General features: G+C 45.4%; 1 protein-coding gene across 12 annotated transcripts in view; it reads right to left on the bottom strand.

Moving 5' to 3' along the window:
- The window catches only part of TCF4 (transcription factor 4), a 208,061-nt gene that overhangs the window by 97,037 nt on the left and 89,677 nt on the right, over window positions 1-21,347 (bottom strand). For all 12 annotated transcript variants that reach the window (XM_035560062.2, XM_050716607.1, XM_050716606.1 and 9 more), the window contains one exon: window positions 7,056-7,120. In XM_035560062.2, the coding sequence (XP_035415955.1) occupies window positions 7,056-7,120 (65 nt within the window). The remainder of the gene's footprint in view (window positions 1-7,055; window positions 7,121-21,347) is intronic.

Below are 21,347 nucleotides of genomic sequence, written 5' to 3'. Positions count from 1 at the left end.
AGCAACCCAGCCCCGCAGTAACAAACAGAAAAGGGAGGTTGAGAGGAGTCGGGGCTGGAGAGAAGGCTGGGGGCGGCCATGGGAGAAGGCCGAGCTGCCTCCCAGGGCCTGGCACATCAACCAGAAGGGTACTTCGTCTGAAAGGTGTCAGAAATCAGGTCAATAGCAGCATGGCGAAGCTTCCCCCCAAAATCCATTTCTCATAGCTGTCACGATCCTTTGAAATACCGGCGTGCGTGCTGTTTGTGTACATGCACACACGAGCTCCTCGTCTCGCCGTGATTCCATAAAATGGCCAGATAGAGCTGGAGTTTAGCGGCCCGCAGGCCAGTAATCCAAAAGGCTCATTTAACAGAGGTAATGGGCACAACTGGAAAGAGGGGAAATTCCATGTAAACACCAGCAAACGTGTTTTTACTGGGGGGGTGGTGAAAGATTGGAAGAGGCTGCCCAGATGAACTCTGCCCTGGGAGAACTCTGCCCTACTCGAAACCCATCTGGGCATGGATGGGTTGGTGTTTTTTTTGTTGTTGTTTGTTTGTTTCTTTGTTTCTTTTTCGGTTTTATGCATTTAGATTAGCAGAAGTTGCCAAACCATACCTTATATGCCAAGGACAGCATCCTTGGCTGTCAACCTTGGACACACCAGGGCACTCACCAGTCAACTCTGAGCCCTGCAAATTGCCAGAGTTAGTCAAAGCAGACTGCCTTTTTGCTGGAGGTCCTCCATCAAGCCCTGACCAGACGTGAACCAGCAACGTGCCGTGTAGCGGGGTCACAACTTGCTGTGGTACCACCGCAGGCGAGCATCACTCCCCTTTTTATCGCATTCACGATAGCACAGAAAGTCAGAGTGCAGTGACTGCAAAGGCAAACCAAGCTCCTATTAGCACTCAACCACAACATAAACCTATTATTGCACATTACAAATAGCAGTGCTATTCTGTTGCCAGGTTATAAGCTCCAGAAAGGTGCCCTTGGAATGCTCACTTCCAACAAAATAGCCCTCAGCTTAACATTTGATCCAAAGGGCTAAGAGAAAAGCACTTCCTTTTACCACTAAATTGCAGTGTTGGGTTTTAGCATTTCTTCAATTATGATATGGACAATGAAACCGTGTCTTTCTGGATGCATGAGGAATTCTGCTAAATGAGCCATTCAGACATCTGAACTTAAGTCTGTTCCTTTAATACATTTGATTAACATGGAAATTTTATCTCTTATGTCATTATTTTAGTGCTGTAACATCAAAAACATTAGTCCACAACGTGCCCACGATCACAGGAGGATAGTTTATGGGCGCTAGAACTAATTTCTGGAGCAGAAGCAATGATTCCACCTCCCAAAGCAAGATGCTCGAGCACAAACGATGACAGAGGTGAACCTTCTCCAACTATAAATCACCACAGAAGTTAGCAGGAGAAACACTGCTTCCCAGCCCCGCTGAACACAGTGGGACTTTTGCCACCGACCAAAATGTTATCTGGTATCGAAGTATCAAAGGCTATACTTACAGTGGAGCATAATTTTATTTTGCACCATATTTCTTGCGGGGCATATCGCATCCCCTCGCAGCTGTGGCTGGTAAGCACATATTGCCCAGTCAAGAGGTCGGAGCGTCCAAATATTTAAAAGCAAATAAACAAAGCGCCGTCACGTTCGTTCAGGGCACTGGCGCTTCACATCTCATCACAAAAATGGATTAGCAATAGACTTTGTAGGACCTACATTCCTTGGTACATTAGGTGTCTTTTATCATCTTAGTATAGCTTTTGTGTGTGTTTTTATAGGGATGGAGAATGAAGGAGGAATTATTATAGGTAAAGGAATCTTGCCGTCAAAATGTGAGGAAATCTAGTTATTTGACTAAGCAAAAAAGTACTGAGTGATTTGTAACACAAGAATAAAATGAACTCGCTGTGTCTCCAGAGGTCTGCAATATGATCTTCAGAAAAGGTAGCTTGCCAATTTAATTGAGGTAGGAGTTATTTAATTTTTTTTTATACAGGTATAGTTTTCAATAAAACTACATATGCCTATAACACTGCAATGGCAGATGTGTCTCGATTATTAGAGGTGGGCTCTAGGGAATATATACAATGGATCTTGAAATCCGTAAGCAGCTGTTTGGAAGGGAGGGGTGGAACATTGCAACACACACACATGTTCCTTAAGTGCAGTAATGTTTTGTTATTTTACTGCAGGTGTATTACAGAGATGAAATTTAATAACTTATTGTATACAATACCAATAAAACCGAAAGATTCTTTGCCCTGACGTTCCTGAACAAAGTACAAATTAGAAGCAGCTCTGAGCCCAGCAGCGCTGTGCACTGACACGCACACAACCCCTGCTCACACCTTCCCTGGCTGCAGGCACAACGCTGCCTTTTTTACTGTTTACTAGGAAAATGTGGTCAGGCCATAAAAAAAAAAAAAAGGGGAAAAAAAAAGAAAACAAAACCCCAAAGTGCTCTGCAAGATAGTGAAGAACGTGCTGCTGAACAGAAAAAAAAAAGCAAAAGTATTTGAATGCATGGGACAGCCTTTGTGAGTTCAGCTGTGAGGTCTCCGAGATGCCCGAAGCCCCTGTGCAATGCTACCAGAGTTATTTTTCTAACAGTTATTCTGCAGTGGCTTAAATCGGAAGCCTGATTTCAGAATATGCATTAGTCTCAATCTCACGCTGAATGAAGCACTGAAGAAGGACCTTTTAAAAGTACATATCAGATAAAAAGATAATCCCTCTTGCTTTTTCTCTTTTTTTTTTTCCCCCTTTCTCTCTTTGCTGGACTCCTCTTAACATAATTAGAGATGTTGCAACAATTCAATAATTCACAGCAGAAAAAGGAAGTCCCAGTACTTCTGGAAGAAAAAAGAAAATGGGCAATCGCTATTTCTGTCCATTCCCTTCTCAGCATGAGAACGCTATTATGCAAGGATTTACACACTTATTGGGCACACAGGCACGGGCAGCTGGGCTGAATTAATCCATACGCACTTGCCACAGAAGCTGCCTCGGTCTTTCATTCCCATTATGCTCGTTTTAAAGTTTTCCAGCAATATTTCCATTACCTCTATACAAAATCCCTGTCAAAGGTATGTTATAAACACCCCCTAGTCTGCTCAATGAGCCTCGAACGTTCAAAAATTAAAATCCAAGGCTTGACAGACGGGGGACTGAAGCCCCATCGTGTGCCAAGGACTCCTCTCGGTCTCGCCAAGTCCCGTGGAGTCTGGACACGCTGGGATCCCCCTCGCCCACGACGTGCAACCCGTCTGCCCCTGCCACCCTGCCCCAGAGGGATGGGGGAGCGAGGGAAGGCGGCACGGAGAGGAGAGAGGAGCCCGGGCACACGGCAGGGAGGTCAGGAGGGAGCGTGTGATGTCGCTGTAGACACTTTTTGTGGCCTTCCCTTCGGCAGCCTTTCCCTGTACCACGGTACCTTGAATCAAGCTGAAGTCCAGCAGATGTGATCTCATTCGGGATTAAGTTTATAATATTTTGGTAGCAGGTATTTAAAAACAAAACCAAAAAAAACAGAGAAAAAACTGGCGGAGCTTGTGTAACTCTACTCACTTTTACCTTAACGCTTTGTTCCAGACCCAGCTTTTGACATGGGCTGGTTCCAGCTAGCCTCAGAGTATTTCTAGAACACCGAGTAAATCAGCACAGCCAAAAACAACATCGAGGCTCGCTTCTTAATAGTAAAAACAAGTCATCCTAGGACTTGGGGATTCTGCTTGAAGTTAAACCACCTTAAAAGCCGAACGTCCTTCACTCTGCACTTGCCAAAAAGGCATAATCCAAATCGTCAAAGAACTCTAATTTATTCCCACACACCATCTCATGCGTTGCCTTGGAAATCTATGGTGGATGCTTTCTGGCCATCAAGCTCACTTTACAGGTCTCTTTATTCATTGCTTTTTTGAATTAACCATTGCCCAGAAAAGCACGGTGGCCCTGGATTATTCAAAGTCAGTCTCATCAACTATGAACTGATGAGTGGATCCTCGCTACGCCGAGCAGCACGTTACCAATAGTCTGGCAACCATATTCTATACATCCAGACCCTCTTGCAGAAAGGCACATCAACGTTTCACAAACACTGCACGAGTAACACAATTTTTTATTTTTAAATTGTGTTATTTAAATGACGTTTTTATCTGTCACGTGGGAAACCAAAGCGCGGAACCAGAATGAAGTTAGATGAATAAAGTAGGAGCGTTTTGTGAAATACTACTGCCTTGCTAATGCCCCCCAAACCAGCCCAATAAGAAAAAAAAACGGATCTTTGGGGAGATGGTGAGTAGCACAGAATTAAGACAACACACAAAATCCTGACTTAACTGAATGAAATGAGATTTTTGTCGTTAACTGCAATGAAGCCAGTATTTCAAAAGTGCCTTGACAACAACTTCGGTACATGTTTCTTCGATGGCTTCTCTCTAATGGAATTAAATGGTTCCCAAGATGAGCTTTCCTCCATTCCCACTGTAATCAGCGTTGTATCTGCTACGGTTTTCTGTGAGAGCAGAATTGGGCCCTGGGCTCGGGACTAAAACCCATCCCGGAGTAAATGTGTGCCTGGCCTCTTCTCCGTGGTGTGAGCAGAGCACGGGAAGGAAACCTCAGATCGCTGCTGCTGTCTGCACGAAGAGGGGTTGGTGTTTTTTTTCGTACCAGAAGATTAATAGGTAGCAAGTTCAATATCGTTAGGTATTTAGTTTTCCTTAATTGTTCCAGGAACTCATCTACAGAGAGCAATGCATCACATCTGGAGGTAGCAATTTACCTTTCAGAAATCAACAAAATCTGCACGCTCCTCCTGGGTCTAGGAAAAAGGACTCCTCCCGCGCGACTCCTCCCGCTGCACAGGGCCCTCTGACAACTCGAAGCTTCGGGGTGTTCTCAGCTCTCTGTAACATCACCACCGATGTTTTCTTTGGAATTGACCAAATATCCTCTTCCTTAGTATCTCCTGTCTAGGTTAGCCAATCTTTGTCAGCACACACGAAAGCACGACCTAGAAATCTTGCAGTAGACTTGTAGTTTTTAAATTTTCTTCCCAGCCTGAAGGTTCATGCTTGTTAATAATTTGGTGGATCCTGATAGTTCTGCAGCCTGGAGAACAGACAACAGATGGTCCAGCCTTGGCATTCAGCATTATTCCTTCTGTACCTTTCAGGAATTCAAGAGATTCTTATTTTAGAAATAGCTCTTCTCCTTCACGTCTGGGCATTGGTCATCTGCTTCATCCCCTTCTCCATTACACTTCAACAAAGTGGATGCATGCGGCAGAAAGAAAGATCCTATTCCCCGGCTTGGAAATTCTGTTATTCGTATTATTTTGCAATATTTACCTAATATTCTTCAAATTTTCATGAGTTGAAACCACAAAAAAAGGAGGGAGGGTAGGCAGGGCAGTAAGTTTTCTCCATCAGTTCTTCACTGACCCTACACAACCACAGAGCACTCCGTGGAGGACACCATGAGACGATCTGCCCAGACAGCAGAGCTATGTCTGCTCCCACTGAATCCTGAGGAAATTCCAGAACTGGTCCACGGAAGCGTGGGCAGTGATTACTCAGTGATATCATTCAGGAAAAAATTGCACCGACTCTCACGTTACATTGGCTTGCTTACTGGAATCGGCGAGGTTTCGGTTCTAATGCCTGGACAAGGCACTCTGAACTCATTTCTGACTTACTTTCAGTATTACAAGCCCTTTCCAATACAGGAAGACCGAAAGAAAACCAAGAAGCGGCGAAGAAAAGGCGCGTTTTGAGATGAAATCTGAAAGCCACGTGTGGACAGACCCCGCGCCCCGTGGGAGCGCTGGGGGCAGCAGCACGTCCTGCTGGCTCCGAGCAGGGCAAAGCAGAAGCATGGGGGGATTTTACAGCAAAAAGTGGCTCCTAAATTAGTTAAGAGCTACTGCAGTTCTTTTGGACCGGGTGAAGACAGAGTTAGGCGTGCGACCTTCTGTACTCACCTGTTCTGGCTAGTGCCACTGAAATCAGGAGGTCAGTCACTTGCTGAAATCGATCCATTTTGCTACGCAAAACAAGCCTTGTTTTCAAAACACGAGAATAGGCCGCTTCCCCATATTACTGATTTTTTTTCTCCTGGCAGATCTGAACAGTGGAAAGCTCTGAATATTAAGGAGGCCATTAAACTCTTTCAATACTTTCCCAAAGTAAGAAGCTGCCGCACTCAGAAAAAGGAAGCCTAGCACTCTTCGTGAGCAAAATGAATTTAAACACATGATTAATATTGCTACTGAAATTAAAAAGAAAGTGTCTTTTAAAAAAATCAATTGTCTTGAAACAAAGCACAGACTTGAGGCTATTGATAGTATTTTTAGACTCAGACTTTCTCTGGAGACTTAAAAGTATGCAAATGCAAAGTGCACAGAGGCACACACACACATGCTATACCTTTGTATTACATTGGCATTTTATTATTTAATTAAACTACTCTTATTTTTCTAGCTCACGCATGCTTCCCTTGAGACGGCTTTGCTGTTAGCCTGCTGGCCTTGACTTCCAGCCAAAAACAATTCAGAAACAAAAAGGGACAACAAATCATATTTTCACAGACATTTTTATCCCTCAATACAACCTTGTTTTCACACAACATCATACAGATTCTATGAAAACTATAATTTATTGCAGTAGCCATCCAAAGCTAGGGGCTGACACGAGCTCTGCGGTGTGTTTCCACTTTTGCAGTTCCTGAAGTTGTGCTGCCAGGAAGGAGCCGCTACGCCGAAACACTGCAGCATTGTTGCGGAGGACAATAATCAGTAGTTTGCAGCAGCTTGGACCGGGGCAGGATTAGGTCAGCCCAAGTGCTAGCAGTAGCCAGTAACCGTATCCTGGCTAGCACAGCTCGGGCAGGAGCTTTAAAAGAGGCACTGGCAAACAGAGCCCACGCTCGCAGCCCTCGCCGTGCGTGGCGGAGCCTGTCTCCAGGATGCCCAACTTTAAGACACGAACCTCGTTTATCAGAGTATTTATCACAACCTCTCTGCGGAGCAGACTTCCACTTACCTGGTGGCAACCCTGTAAATTCGAATCTCTTCCATACGACGAGTACGAACCCCTTTCTGTTTTACCTGTTAATAAAAGAGAAGACAGATAGATGTGTAACGGATACAAACAGATACATACAGCGTCTCTAAGCGCTTTATACGACGCTCCCCACGTTCCCCAGTGCTGTTTACATATGTAAAATAGGCACTGCTGGCTGCGTAATGTATGGAGGCAACAGAAAGGGATTAAGGCTTCCTCCAGCTGAGGGTGGCAATGTGAAATAAACTTCCTAACCCCCGCTGCACTGCTCCACGCACCTCCGGAAACCGGGATGCGGAGGGCCCCCGCTCTGCCCCATGCCGAGTGCTGTCCCTTCTCGCCCCACGGGGCACCTGCACGGCCCCTCCATCGCCCCCTGGCCCGGGGAAATTCCTTCCCCGAGCCGGCCGCCGATGGGTCTGGCACCTGGCAGCCGGACACCGGGCTGGAAATTCGCCATTCCCTGCCCACGGTGCGGCCGCCCCAGCGGCGCGGGGACTTGAACGGGGGCCCAACGGCTGCCGAGACGTTCTGCCAGCCCCAAGCAGCCCTTCCCTCTCTCTCCTTTTTTTTCCTTTTTCCCCCCAGGAAGACTTTAAAACGCAGCTCTGATGGCCTGACGTGCAGCACTGGTATGGTTATGCCGTATTTACAAAGGAAAATAAAGGGTCTTTCAGGTGGGAACGGCCAGGCTTGAGCAAAATCGCGAAGGAAAGAGGTGGTTTCTGCAGAGCATTAAGTCACGGCTGAGTAGCACTACACCACGTGCTAGTGAGACAAAGAGCAGTCAAGAGGGCTGATACAAAACATATTGACACTAAAAGACCACCCTTATGGTGAGGATAATCACGGCGGGGGGAGGTATCATCTCACAAAACGCCCGTAAAAAATCACTCGTGACATCAAAGTTGTTAGGATAGGCTGGAGCACCAAGGGTGCCCCGCGCCGGGGCAGGAGGGCATGCTGCCCCAGTGACACCCCATGCCCTGGTCCAGGCCCTGACGAACCCACGCCCCGAGACACGGCCCTGACACCATCGTGTCACCCGCTGAACGTCTTCAGGAAGCCTCGGATGGTCACAGCAGCAGCAATTCCCAAAGCCAGGGGCACGGGGGACGGAGGCAGCCCAGCGAGGGGACGCGGGGCTACCGGCACACCCGCGCCCAGGGCTGGCGGCGCTGCTGCTGGGACTTCCCAGCGCCTTCCCCCTCTCCTGCAGAGCCCACGGGGAGGCAGACCGACAGACAAAGGCCGGGGCAGCTCACGGCAGTCGTTCCCAAAACGCCGAGCACACCTCCTAGGTGGCCGAGCACACCACCTAGCCGGCCGAGCACACCTCCTCGCTAGCCACACCAGGCGCTCGGCTGGGGACGGCCACGAGGCTCGCTCAGAGCCGTTCAGAGGCTGAGAAAGCCTGGCTCTGGGGCTGGCCGGGAGCGAAACCCTGCCGTTCCCCCACAATAATCTAAGTCTGGAGCTTCCTTTTGTTGTTTGGCCGCTCCTCTTCCCGTTGTTTGGTTGTTACTGCTTTTGTTGTTCGCCACATAAACTCCTCGCTTAAACGCAGGGACCCCCACAATTTATTTGCAATTCATAGGACGTTTGCACCCGTAATAACTTTTGAAAGCACTTGTATCTGGCTATAGGAAAATGATGGATCGCCCACTCCACAGCCCCCCTCGGGTTCCGAGCACTGGAAGCCTCCGCAGAGATAATTCAAGCTGGAAATGACAACGAAATTTTAATCGTGAGCCCGATGCCGAGACCTGACAACAAAACGTCTCGCTGGCACGCCCGCCGCCCCGAGAGGGCCGGGAAGGGGCGGCGAGGGCAGGGGGAGAAACGCCAGCCCCACGAGGCGAGCGGGGCGAGGGGACGGAGCGCACGCGGTCCCACGAGGGGCTCTCGCCGCTCCTCTCGCCGCTGCCCGGCTCTCGGCAGCCCCCGTTCCTATCGGATCAGACACAGGCAGCCTCGTCTTAATTTCAGTTGTTAAAAAATATTTATCCCGATACAAAAATAAACCCGCTGCAAATTACAAGTTGTCAGGGTTAAAATCTACTTCTATTTGTGTGGGGGAGGATAAGAGAACAGCATAGACATGAATCATTCTCAGTAATTTGAGTGTTTCCATGACATCAATGGGCACTCGTCCAGGACTCTGTCGAAGTCTGTGAGGTACCAAAGCGGCACAGCAGCCAGCAGGAGATTGACTTTTTTTTTAGGATTATGCTCCTTGTAAAGATTTCATCTCTAGCATCCACTTTTACCACCAGACAGATAGCTTTGGAGATCATGAGTGAACACATTTCATTCCGCGAGTGTAAGCCTTTAACTTTATTACATTTTGTTGTTGTTGTTGTTCCCGCATGCAGCTAGAAATCTGCCTGCTCTATTAAGAATAAATAACTGAAATTCAGGAAAAAGTCAAGAAACCGTTAAAAAGATACACACACACAGATTTTCACCATCAACTGTAATTATGAAATTATCATACTTTTTGTACCGACACTTCATTTCGGGGGGGGGGGGGGGGGGGGGGGGGGGAGGAATATCTTTTGTATAAACTGTCCATTTCAAATTAGCTACAGTCTTGATGTTGATTTTCTGCTTAAAATTCACTGGCACATTTGTTTCAGATAATAAAATTTGCAAGAGTGCTGATAATATGCAAGAGTAGGCTCTTTAAGCAACTATTTGTGCTCACAGATACAAAAGCTTCCCCTGAATTTCTACGTTTACTGTACATTATGCATCATTTTCAGTCGCTTGAGCACCGCAGCCTGCGCTGTGCGTTTTCCGAGGTTTGCGAGAGCTAAAGATTCTCTCTCCCCCTTTCTTTTTTTTTTTAATGTTTTAAAAAAGAGAGAGCGTCTACAGCGATGTAGACACCCGACGCATTCACTGCGGAATTTTCGAGACAACCCTCTAGTACTAGAATGCGGCAGCCGCTGCGGATATTTTTTGGCACAAAGACAATGGTGGCAGTGCCAAGCCCCATGGCTAAAACTACTCAAAAGAGGCATAAGGGTAGCATTAATCGTTCAAGTCTTTTACTGCATGGAGTACTGTTGTCCATATTTTAAAACCTAAAAGTACCCGTTAGTAATATTTGTTGTAAGCCAGGAAAGGAGAAGGGGGAAAGAAAAAAAAGGAGAAAAAAAAAAGGAGCTTGAAATACAGACGAATAACGAATCTAGGCAGACGTCTGATTAATTTTTTCTACCTAGAGGACCAAATGCTAAAATGTGCCGTTTGTTACCAGCACTCCACGCGTGCAACAAAACATATATCCTTGCGTGGCTTTATGATCTGACAACTGAATCAAAGCTCCATGGAAGAAGTTGACCTACAAAGGGTGGTTAATAACTTCCAAGTACACACTTATTCTTTAGGTGATGCAGAAAAGGCATTTCCGTTGCCATCGGAGGTAGTAACTTAGGGTGTGTAAATATATTTATACATATATATATGCAATTAATTGACACAATGCATGCCAATCACGGGAGAGACAAAGAAAGAACTCCATGCAGCTCCTGGTTCCTGACAAACACACTGAATCTCACGTCCGTGCTCTCTCACTACTTCAAGAAAAGAACACTGCTTATCTTCACTAAACTAAAACGACTGCTTCAGAAATATTTCGCTTGCGTTTTTGTTTAGCTGCAAAAATAAAATAAAAGCAGCCTGGGATTGCCAATCAATCAATAAAGAAGCCACCCGCCTTTCCATGGTGCACTTTGAAAAATTAATTAAATTAAGTAGAAAATTCAAGCAACTTCCCAAGCACAAATGCCAGTCATCTGATTCCCCGCTCTGCTCTCCCCTGCCCTGGGAGATAGGGCACCTTGTCTTTTTTTGGCTAGGCAGAATGAGAGGCATGAGGCAACTCTTTCCATCTGCGGAGAAAAAGGAAGTGAAGCTATTTCTATAAATGACTTGAATTCAATGTTTACATTGATTTCATGTTTGACATATTTTTTTAGAGATGAGTTCAACCAGAATATTCTAATTCAGGTTTCCGATGCCCTACATTTGGGGTTTAGTTCTTGGTTAGACTGAAGAATGAAAACCTGTCTGGAAAAAAAAATGAATTAGAGATTGAAATTTTAATGGCTCCAAATTTGGGTCTGTTCAGATCTGCGATTTTCCTTAACCTATCTCATATTTTACTACTGCACTTCTAACATTATTCAAAATTAATTCTCATTCCTTCTGATGTCCAAGGGTCTCGGGTGCATCCTGAAGGAAGACTGACCGATTCCCTTAAGGGAATGACAAATTCAGGGAGCACTCACTGCTGAAGCGAGACCAAGCATGAGAAACACAAAGCTTGGAGCAGATTTTGAAAAAAAAAAAGTTCTCAGGAACTGAAGAATGGGCTGAACTTTAGAGATCCGCATTTGTCTTTCTCTAATGAACAGATACATACCATCAGCTGGAGCAGGGCTTATTTGCATTATTACGATGATCGTGAAACAGTTGACTTCAGCCTGTATCTATAGCTCTTGCATTCGGCATTCTCCTATGCTTGTTGAAAGTTGGTTGCACAAGGATGGAAGGGCTCGAGCACTAGAGAGAGGAGGGCAGGACTCCTCTCCGTGCTCACGCGTGTGCGAGAGGACCACCTCTGGTCTCTGAATTTGCCACGAGGACTGGCTCTGCACAGCAGCTTTTGTCTCTGATATCCACATTATCAGGATTATTGGCTTTTTTTTTTTTTCTTTGGTCTCTGAGGTTTGAAATCAAGAAAAAATCAAGCTTATAGAAATCAAGCTAAAATTTGTATTGCATTACAAATTATCCTAGGGAAAAAAAAAGAAAAAGAAAAAGAAAAAAAAAACTCTGTATGAGCTATTGTACATTATATGGCCACACACACCTACGAGCACCTCACTCTCAGAGAAATACATACACGCACCCTGTGCCCTCCAGGAATATTCTCCTGGGCTTTGCAATCTTTTGACCTTGACAGAAAAACTCTCTTTCCCACGTTATCTTTTGAGGAGCCAGCAGGTCATTTCTTTATTTTTTTTCAGAACTTCTGCATCCTCTGTTCTTTAAAAGAAAAAAAATACGCAAATTAAAAAAAAAAAAAAAAAAGAAAAAAAGAATGCTTTTAGTATTAAATGAGGGTTTTTTTGGACTCAGTTTCAGGCAACCGGGGCTGAGCAGTAACTGCTGAAGCTGGGGGTACGGGCACAATCTCTCCTCTGCCAACATTTACACAGCAGAGAGTTACTTAGCTCGGCTCAGTTAGTAACTCGGGCTTGACCTAGGTTATGTACACATATTTCTCCAACAGTAATGCGCTTCCTGGTATAGGATATACAGTCAAAATATCCTATTTATTTCAGTGAGGTTCTGAACAGCGTATTTTACATCACAAAGAATCTCACCCGATGGTAATGGAAGTATCATGTTAATGAGCTATTTCTGCTTTGTGCTCTATGTGAAGTACAGACAATAAGAAAGGAATCTAATAGATTTTAAACAAAGTTTGTGCAAGAACGTGCGCGATATAGCCCAAATGACACGGCAACTGATCTAGGGAAGCTCCATAAATTAGATACAAAGCTAAGGGAAGGTATTAATCCCAATAATTTTAATGGCATCATACCCCAAAACGTAGCACAGTGCTAGGAGAAAGAGGTCTGTTTGACATGAAAGAGGATTTTTCCACTTACACGGATGTGCAGTAAACAGTAACGGTTTTTAAAGAGACGTTACGATGCCAGAGCAAGTGCTATTACAAAAGGAGATTTCTTTCTTTTTTTTAAACAATACCATCAAAATGCAAAGGAAATTAAATCCTAAGACCTATACTAAAATAATGCTATGGATCTGACTTGAACAAGCGAATAATGGAAGGAGATCCAGAGCAGAAGTGGTGCTTCGTCTCCGACTCCCCTCACTGCCCTAGTGCTCCTGCTTAAATAGGCAGGGTTAATTCCCAAACACCCCTAGGGCCAAACTCCTTCCTCTACACGGCCCTAGACGTGCGCTCGTGTGCCCGTACGTATCGCTTATTATATTAACAGTGACCATCGCTGGCTTGAATTAAGCACTCAGACTTGGCATTACGGCCCCGCGCACGCCACCGTGCCCCCCAGCTGCGCTCCCCGTGAGCTCTGCGCCCTGGGACAGGGCAGCCCCGACCCCGCCGGCCCCTCCGCGCTCCCCTCTCTGCACATTCAGTTAGGAGAGCAATATTTTTTTGTCACTGATCTTGGTTCATGAAATGTTGGCCCCAAATCAAAAGACTGAGGCAAATTGCTCAGTCTATTTCTGTAATCTACCAAATAACAGCATCTATTACAGGGCAGTATGTGATTTCTCTGTTTGCGTGCTTTTAAAACAAAATAGCTGCGGCAAAACTATATTTGAAACAATAAGAATGTGAAGACCGAGTATCTAAGATCGCATTCTACCAGATATACATAGAATAGTCCCTACCAGTCCTTGTCTAGTCCCACCAAAATCAATGCAAAGGTTATCGCGCTGTCCTACAAAAGAAATGTTTGACACTGATACCGATTTGCCTTCACGATACGGCTGCATTACAGGGACCGAATGCGGTCTAATCCAGTAATACAAGCACATCACACGCTCTGCAACAGGTTTTCAGCACCTTGAAATTAAAGAGAGGGCACGAAGGTATTGCCATTTCAGAGCCATCAGTACACTTGGGCAACTGATGAATAATATTGCACTCTGTGGGCAAGGAGCGTCGCCGTCTTTCACAACAAGTGCATGCACTAATTGAGACCAGAATAATAAATGTTCATATTTAAAGTCGGTGTTTAAACAAAACAATGTTTATTTCAATGTTGTGTGAAGAAATATTTAACGAGTTAGGGAAATCTTAGAGAATCCTCCCCATCATGGCCACCGTTTGTGTCCCACAAAGACTAGGCTGATCCTAACCGTCATGCTCGGCAGTGAACGACTGGGCACCCAAACCCAAAAGCTGTGGAACAGAAGAACATTCACTGGAAGGGATCCTTCATTTAGCATGAAGATGCATCTGACTTCGTAAGCATCCCTAGCCTCCCTTCCTTTTCACCTGTGCACGGAATTTCAGTTTAGAGGAAATAATTATGATCATCTAAGCCTGAACACCTGTATAATTCTGGAAATAATAGGGAAATTTATTTTGTAAAGAAGCAAAAATTCTAAGAAAACCTACTCACCGTGATTTACCCTTCTCATTCTTGGAGCATGCAATAGTCAAAAGATGGGCAGGGGATGAAGGCAGGCATTACAGAACCAAAAAAACCCAAAAGCGTTATACAACACTGAAGAATCAGAGTAATAACGAGGGGCAGCATTTTCGTAAAGACATAAGACAAATAGAAACACATTGCAATAATGCTCCAGACCTGAAAGCAATACCTAAGAATTGAATGTAAAGCGCTGGATATTGTTTTATCCTAAGTAAGCCTCCCAGAGCTATTTCAAATTGAAATATACCGCGGGGCGATCCCTCATCATTTGTTCAGGGACCGGTTCAGGAGATCCTTATCGGGTATCTGGAAACCTGGGTTTTCACTCAAGCATGAAAACAGAATCACTTTAAAACAAGTTAGATAAGGATCTGAGGCCATGAAAGACACAGAATTGAAAGAGGACAATAAACCTTCCCACAGCCAAGTCTGGGCTCTAAATCTTTGCTCTGTAAACCACCCCCTATCTAGTAGCGTTTATTAAAAGGCTACTAAAACAAACTATGTTGGACAAGAGCAAGGATAAAGAGATCAAAAGCCTTATCTTCCAGGCTGGGGGTCAAACCTGCACCTCCCCACGATAAACAAAGGCCCCGCTCGTCAGGCGGCTGCGTCCCTCCGAGTATGGGGGACTCGGCGTCTCCGTCCTCACACGGCCCAGCGCCAGGACACCGCGCTGCCCGCTCCCGGCACGGCCGGGGCCGCGCTCACCACCGCAGCATCCTCTGCAAGCCCCACAGGAGGGCACGGATGTCGGCCACGAGCAGGCCCTGGTCCATTTCAAAAGTCTGATCGCAAAGATGAAGGGCGACTTGCTAACATAGATGCCTCTGCAGCGGTTATCGCCCGTTTCTCCCCCGTTTTCCCAGGCTCTCCGCATATACAGGCGGCACTACCTGAGGCTGTAATTCCACATTAGACTATTAAATACTCAGTTACACATTCCCACTTAAATGTTATTCGTTTGTAATATTGTTCGGTACAGGAAATTTAAGGAAAAAAAAAACTCAAACTTTTATTTTTTCTATAATTTTGATGGTTTAAAACCAATTTGGATGGGGTAATTTGGGCTGGTTAGGAAGGCAAAACAAACCACAAGCTTCTTAGGGTATGGCAAAACACTACGTGGAATATATGTGCATGGAATGAATGGGAATGAATGTGGTAAATAGATTGCAACATTATGAAATACCCAACAGTCTCCAGTCGGTAATATCCAGCAGAGGGCATGCATACCCTAATAAGATTGTTACACTTGAGACCTAACATTTCCTCAACGTTTCGGGAACATTTGGGGCTGAGAATACAGGCAAACTCATAGCATCAGTACACACGCTCTCCAGCAGTGCCAGATCAGAAATGATAAAGCTGTCTCAGGCAAACTAATCCAGAAAGGGTGATTCCTATGCTGAAAAAAATCCCGTGAGAGAGGGATTTCCCCCCACTCCCGGGTGATGATTTAGCTTCAAATTTTCCACTCCTAGAGGCAAAGACAATAACATTCATGAAAAAATTTATTGTTCCTCAATACAAACTTCTCATGTGAAAGGAGTGCTATATTGAACAGCAAAACTCAGACTCACAAACATTTTGTTCTCTACAGGTGAAATACTGGCTGCACTAATACTAAATGAAACTGAGCATCTTGGGTTAGATTTTTATCCTAGATTCTTTAATTACTCCACAGAACTGGAAAGCATTGCTACCTACAGTTTCACTGTTTTTTATCCCACTGAATTCAGATAAATTAAAAAAAAAGAAAACAAAAAAAAAAGATCCAGGGCAGAATTTGTCATGCTTGTTTCCGAAATCACTTGGTTAAGTTTGCGTTATAGAAAACTTTGTAGTGTCTGCTCCTGCTCCAGATTCCTCCCGTGGAAGCACTGCACGCACAGCTGCCGAATCCGGTCCTTCTCCCGGAGGTGGCCGAGCCCCACGTCCAGGTGGGTACAACGGGAAAAACGTCCATTTCCTGCCGCAGGACCGTATTAGGGCAATTAACTGCTACGGGGCCAGCCGCAGAAACGATCGCTTCCAACCTTAACCTCTGCTTTACAGCCCAGAGAGTAATGGCTCTTCGGGTTCCTTATCAGATAATATATTTTTTTAAGTTTCAGTAGCCTTGGGAGATGAACTTAATTTACAAGGTCTACAAGCCAGGCGGCTTAGGTTACATGTAGGTCACAATAAATAATACTCATCCCTTGGCCATCGCGAGCTGCGCCGCCACTGCCTAAGTTGAAATGACAAGCCTTTATTATTCCTAAGCACTCGATTCTGAAACATTTGCACAATCTGTTAAGTCCAGACAAATTTAAATGGTTCTGACATGCAGCCTGCTAGGGTCAGTGACAGGGATAATGCCTCTTTACGTGGGTAAAATTTTGTGGCATATAGGTCACTCTCTTAAGGGGAATCAACTGTGTGTCTCTTCCTTGCATTTCCACCACAATCCTTCATCCTGCAGCCTGGAGCTGAGAGTGAAATGCAAGAAAGGAGCCGAACGCTCAAAGCAAAAATCTGCTTCCAGGACAATCCATTATATCTGACAAGTTAAATGTTCCATGGTAGACCATATGGCATCAGAGCGGGGCCGACGATGGAAGAGGGAAACTCAGCAAATGCATCACAATTAAGGAGTTTGACTATAGACTTTACTTTGATTTACTTTATTTTTTATTAAATTTTAGATATTGTAGTCTTTCAATTTTGATAGAGCCCTGCCAGAGCCTCTACCTTGTCTACCAAAATAGCTGTACGTGAACAGGTGGTTCACCAAAATTATTTCCTCCGAAATCTTATGGTCTTAGTTATTTTAAATAGCGCTCCTGAGTAAGCCGGTTTTTATTCTTGGTAAATTTGCTAAGTGCAGGACATTTCTATTATTAACCAGCATAAATGTTACTAGTAGCTTGCTAAAGACCAAAGAAAAATTAAATAAGACAAAAAGATGAAAACCCATGCCTCCAAAGCCTTAGCGTTGGGTTCTCAATGGAAATGTCACCCCACAGAACAACTCGGACACCTGACGGCGAGTGTTAGCAGACAGCGGTCATCCTACTGAAAACCACCACGTTTCCGTGTTTCTCACCAGATTGGCCCTTATTTGTCAGGAGAATTCCTATATAGGCAAGATAACAGCACCACTAACCTAAAAGATCGTTTCCATCTTCAAGGTCCGTGACTTATGATCTACGGTGCCGAATGGTGGAACCCTACACACCCTACACATGTTGGGCACGACCCAACCTCGTGGCCATGCTTGCTCCACGCACACCGGGGGCCAGACCCGCTTCGGAGTGGTTACCAGGTACGAGCCCACGGCTGCCATGGCCCTTTTTTATCCCGTTTTGATTACCAAATCATATTCACGGATTAACCCTTTCCGTAAGACGCTCACCGCCCATAATTACCTTCGTTGGAAGCGACAAATTCCCGAGCTCTGCGGAAGCAGCAGATGTAACTAACCTGCGCACCAGTGGATTGGGAGCCGCGCATTCCCATGAACTGGGAATACTTGCCTTGCCACACCTATGGGTCTTCACTGCCATAAATAACAAATGGACCGCTTAGAAGAAAAGCGATGCAAATTTAGTGTGTATAATAAAGTTCCTAAATAATTTGGAAATACGGTACCGACAGCAGTAACTAGTATTTCCAGAAGTCCTTGCAAAGAATCTCTTCTGTACAAGATGACAGCAAAACTTCTATGAACTTGACATTATTCTGTTCCAATATCACGCAGGTCTGCTATGGTTCAGAAATAAAATATGCAGAAATAACTGCGCAACCATTTTTGGGCAATGCCCTGGGGTCACGATGCAAAAATAAAGTAGGTAACCTAGAGCTACGTCCTTATTTAGGCATTTAACTAAAGCCTCGTAGTCAGGGGTATTGTAAATCCAAGCCAGTGTCACTGATGGTAGTGGAAGCTGCTGGTGCACGACTAACCAAAACAAACCACGTACTTGGGCTCTGGAATTGGGAACCTAATTTTAAGCGCTTATTTTTGGAATCCTGTTGTTGTTTTTTTTCAATTTTGACCTTGTAAATGCTGAGCCAGCTTTGCTACCAGTAAGGGCCCGTCCTGCCCAGTGCTGGGATCAGCACAAATTTCCCAGAGATGTCCAGAGGGATCTCATGGTAACACAGCAAATGCTTTCACCGGAACCACGGGGAGGGAAACGCAAGACACCGGTGGCCAAAGCATCCCTTTCTGAGCCCAAAGTAGTACTCCCTCACTGTTTAATGGTGATTAAACCTGTGCCCCAGGTGCAACCCAAACGGACTCTGGGGGTTCCCAACACCCCAAAATGACCAGGAGGGGCCAGCAGCTTCGTTCCACCTCCAAACACCCAGCACAGCAGCAGGTTTCAGACACGCAAAGCCGACGGGTTATTGATGGGACTCGGAAGCTCCCATTGAGAGCATCTCTGTAGGAACCCGACGTCCTCGCTAGCTAAACGGCGATACGATCGTCTCTGAAGATCAAGAATAGAGCTATTCACATATACTTGTTTGCTAAATTTAAGTTCAAATGCACTCCTGTTTTCAGATTTCAAGCAGGTGAGACTAAAACAGTCCTTAACAGGAATTCTGGTGGTCACTTAACTGAAGCAGTCGTTAATGAACTTGTAAAACACCAGTTTCAGTAGGAAGAAGAATGTAATCTTTCAAAATATATCTGCATTTTATATTCCTTATGCAAAAATGGTTTTAGATGACTTTAAACGTATTATTGTTAACTCTGTGCTTTTGTGAAACCGCTATTGTTCTTTATACCATGAACAAATATTTAAGCAGAAAAATTGTAAAGATTTCCAAAAATTTTAAAGCCTTTTTTCATAGATCAAGCAGTGACCGTTTTGAACTCAATAGCTCGGGACTACCCTGGCCAGAAACACACCGTGAACGGAAGACTGGAGTTCTGGCATGCCGGCAGAACAAAGACCATTACCAAACCAATGCTGAAAGAGAGGCAGCTCCACAGCTCTGGTGCTGTAGTTCTTCACGCTGATCTCAAATTTATTATTGATTTAGCATTTCGTACTGCAGGCGCTGAAACAAAGACCCCTATGATTATAAATGCATGCTTTTGTGGCACGTGCTTTAATTTTCAAAAAGGGGACTTTTTTTTTTTTTCTCCCCCCCGAAGATCCTGCATATTAAAAGGACATCAACTTCTCAAAAAGTCACACATCTTTCAGAATGTGTTTTTACAATTTAAGGTTACTGTCAGAGACGACAGGGAGGGATTGCGGGGCGGGTTGGCGGGGGCTGTCGTGCTCCCAGGGGCTGGCATGGGCAGGAGCCGGAGACACGGAGCCACAAGAGCCACCGGGGACACGTGGCCAAGCCTGCCCGAGGTGCCCTCCCTGCACCGTGCCTCATGCAGAGCTCTTGGAGGAAAGCTAATTTTGCAAGTAATCTCCCCGCTTTGCCCTTCGGGTTACTCAGCTCCAGAAAAATCACCCTGCACCATCACAGCAAGCGTATGTGGGTTTCTAAACTATTTCTTGGGCATATTTCACTTAGAAAATGGCCCTTGACCACGCTCCTGGCGCTGGTGAACCATGAGGATCCCACCATCAAGAAGGCAAAAGGTTTCAAATTGATGTTTTCCGTAACGCAGCTCTACAGGATGCTCACCTATATATGAACAAACTCATCACTCCATGATGGTACATCCTATAATATTAGAGGATCCCAGAATGGGTTGGGTTGGAAGGGACCTTCAATCTTGAATTTTGTCCGGCTATCGGCAGCAATAGAGATACACGCATAAATGAAGCAAAGGTAGACAGAAAGAGAAACACAGCTAAATTCACCAGCAAACGAGGCAGATATTTGCGCTTTGCAGATTCCACTACTAACCCCAGATCAGCATTGTTATTACTAATTAAACCCTCACATGGTAAAAGCAACACCTGATCCAGGGAGATTTTAAATACAATTGCCAGTGCTGAACTCCTACCTTTCGTTAGCAAACCCGAAATTTTAGCCTGGATTTATTTTCCATACGTTTATTTTCAATAGATTTTCAAGCGTGCTGTTTTCTCAGCCATTCGTGAAACAGAATAAAAATTTTAGCAAAGTAATTACTTTCCCTATACCATGACCTTTGGGAGGGGTAAAGAGAAGAATGAAACGTTTGAAAGAAGGGAATGCAAAGTTAAAAAAAATACTGGAACTATTCATTGTTTCCTTATCAAGAAGTTAAGCCTATCTGCTACAAAACTTAACGCATCTATGAATAAGTCCAACTACAAGCCTAGTGTGCTGTTACTGCTCCGAACTCCACCAGTGTCATGAGGAAAGTACTGGAGACCCAGCAGAGAGAAGACACCACGGCCAAAACGCTCGCAGGCTCCTGCTGACGGGCTGCGGTGCCTGAGGCACGGCATCGCGGAGCGCTCCGTGTCCCACCGCCAACGAGGCCGACCTCTCCCCGCCGCCACATTGCAGGGAGCCAAGTCCACGTTTTGCAGGTTTGGGATATCGGGAAAGGTTCGGGATAGCAGGGAAGAAAAATGAGTTGTGCCCGATACCGACGGCATGCACCGCTGGCTGTTATCTGTCTTCTCAGTCCGGCTGGCAACGTCGAGCAGCAGGCACAGGACGAGAAGGTCAGCCACGGCATCTCTAGGGACAGTCTTGTTTGCTGCAGAGCAGCTGAAAGCTGCACTCGCCCTAAACTCTGCCATCGAGCAGCTCGGCTCCGAGCATCTCAGCATCCAGCACGCCGGCCACGCACAGCTGCGCCGGCAACCGCGGCGTTCAGCAGCCTGCTCCTCGGGCTGCTCACGGCCATCAAAACGCCAGGGTCTGCCTTGCAGGAAAACGAACCTATTTGTTGTGTGCTTCACCTGCACTAAACACATTTCCTTGGGACCGTACAGGGGAGGTGGAACGGTCCTGTGGCTGGAAAACACGCAAAGAAGTTCGCGGTTGATCTAAATGGGCACTAGAGCCCTACGAGCCCATTTGACTCCAGCAAGAGCAATTTTTTCCATTTTTTCTTCTGAGAAATACCAACTTATTAATT

The sequence above is a fragment of the Cygnus atratus genome, chromosome Z (genome assembly GCF_013377495.2).
Source record: "Cygnus atratus isolate AKBS03 ecotype Queensland, Australia chromosome Z, CAtr_DNAZoo_HiC_assembly, whole genome shotgun sequence".
In the NCBI taxonomy this organism is placed as follows: domain Eukaryota; kingdom Metazoa; phylum Chordata; class Aves; order Anseriformes; family Anatidae; genus Cygnus; species Cygnus atratus.
This window is presented reverse-complemented; position numbering and strand designations above follow the sequence as displayed.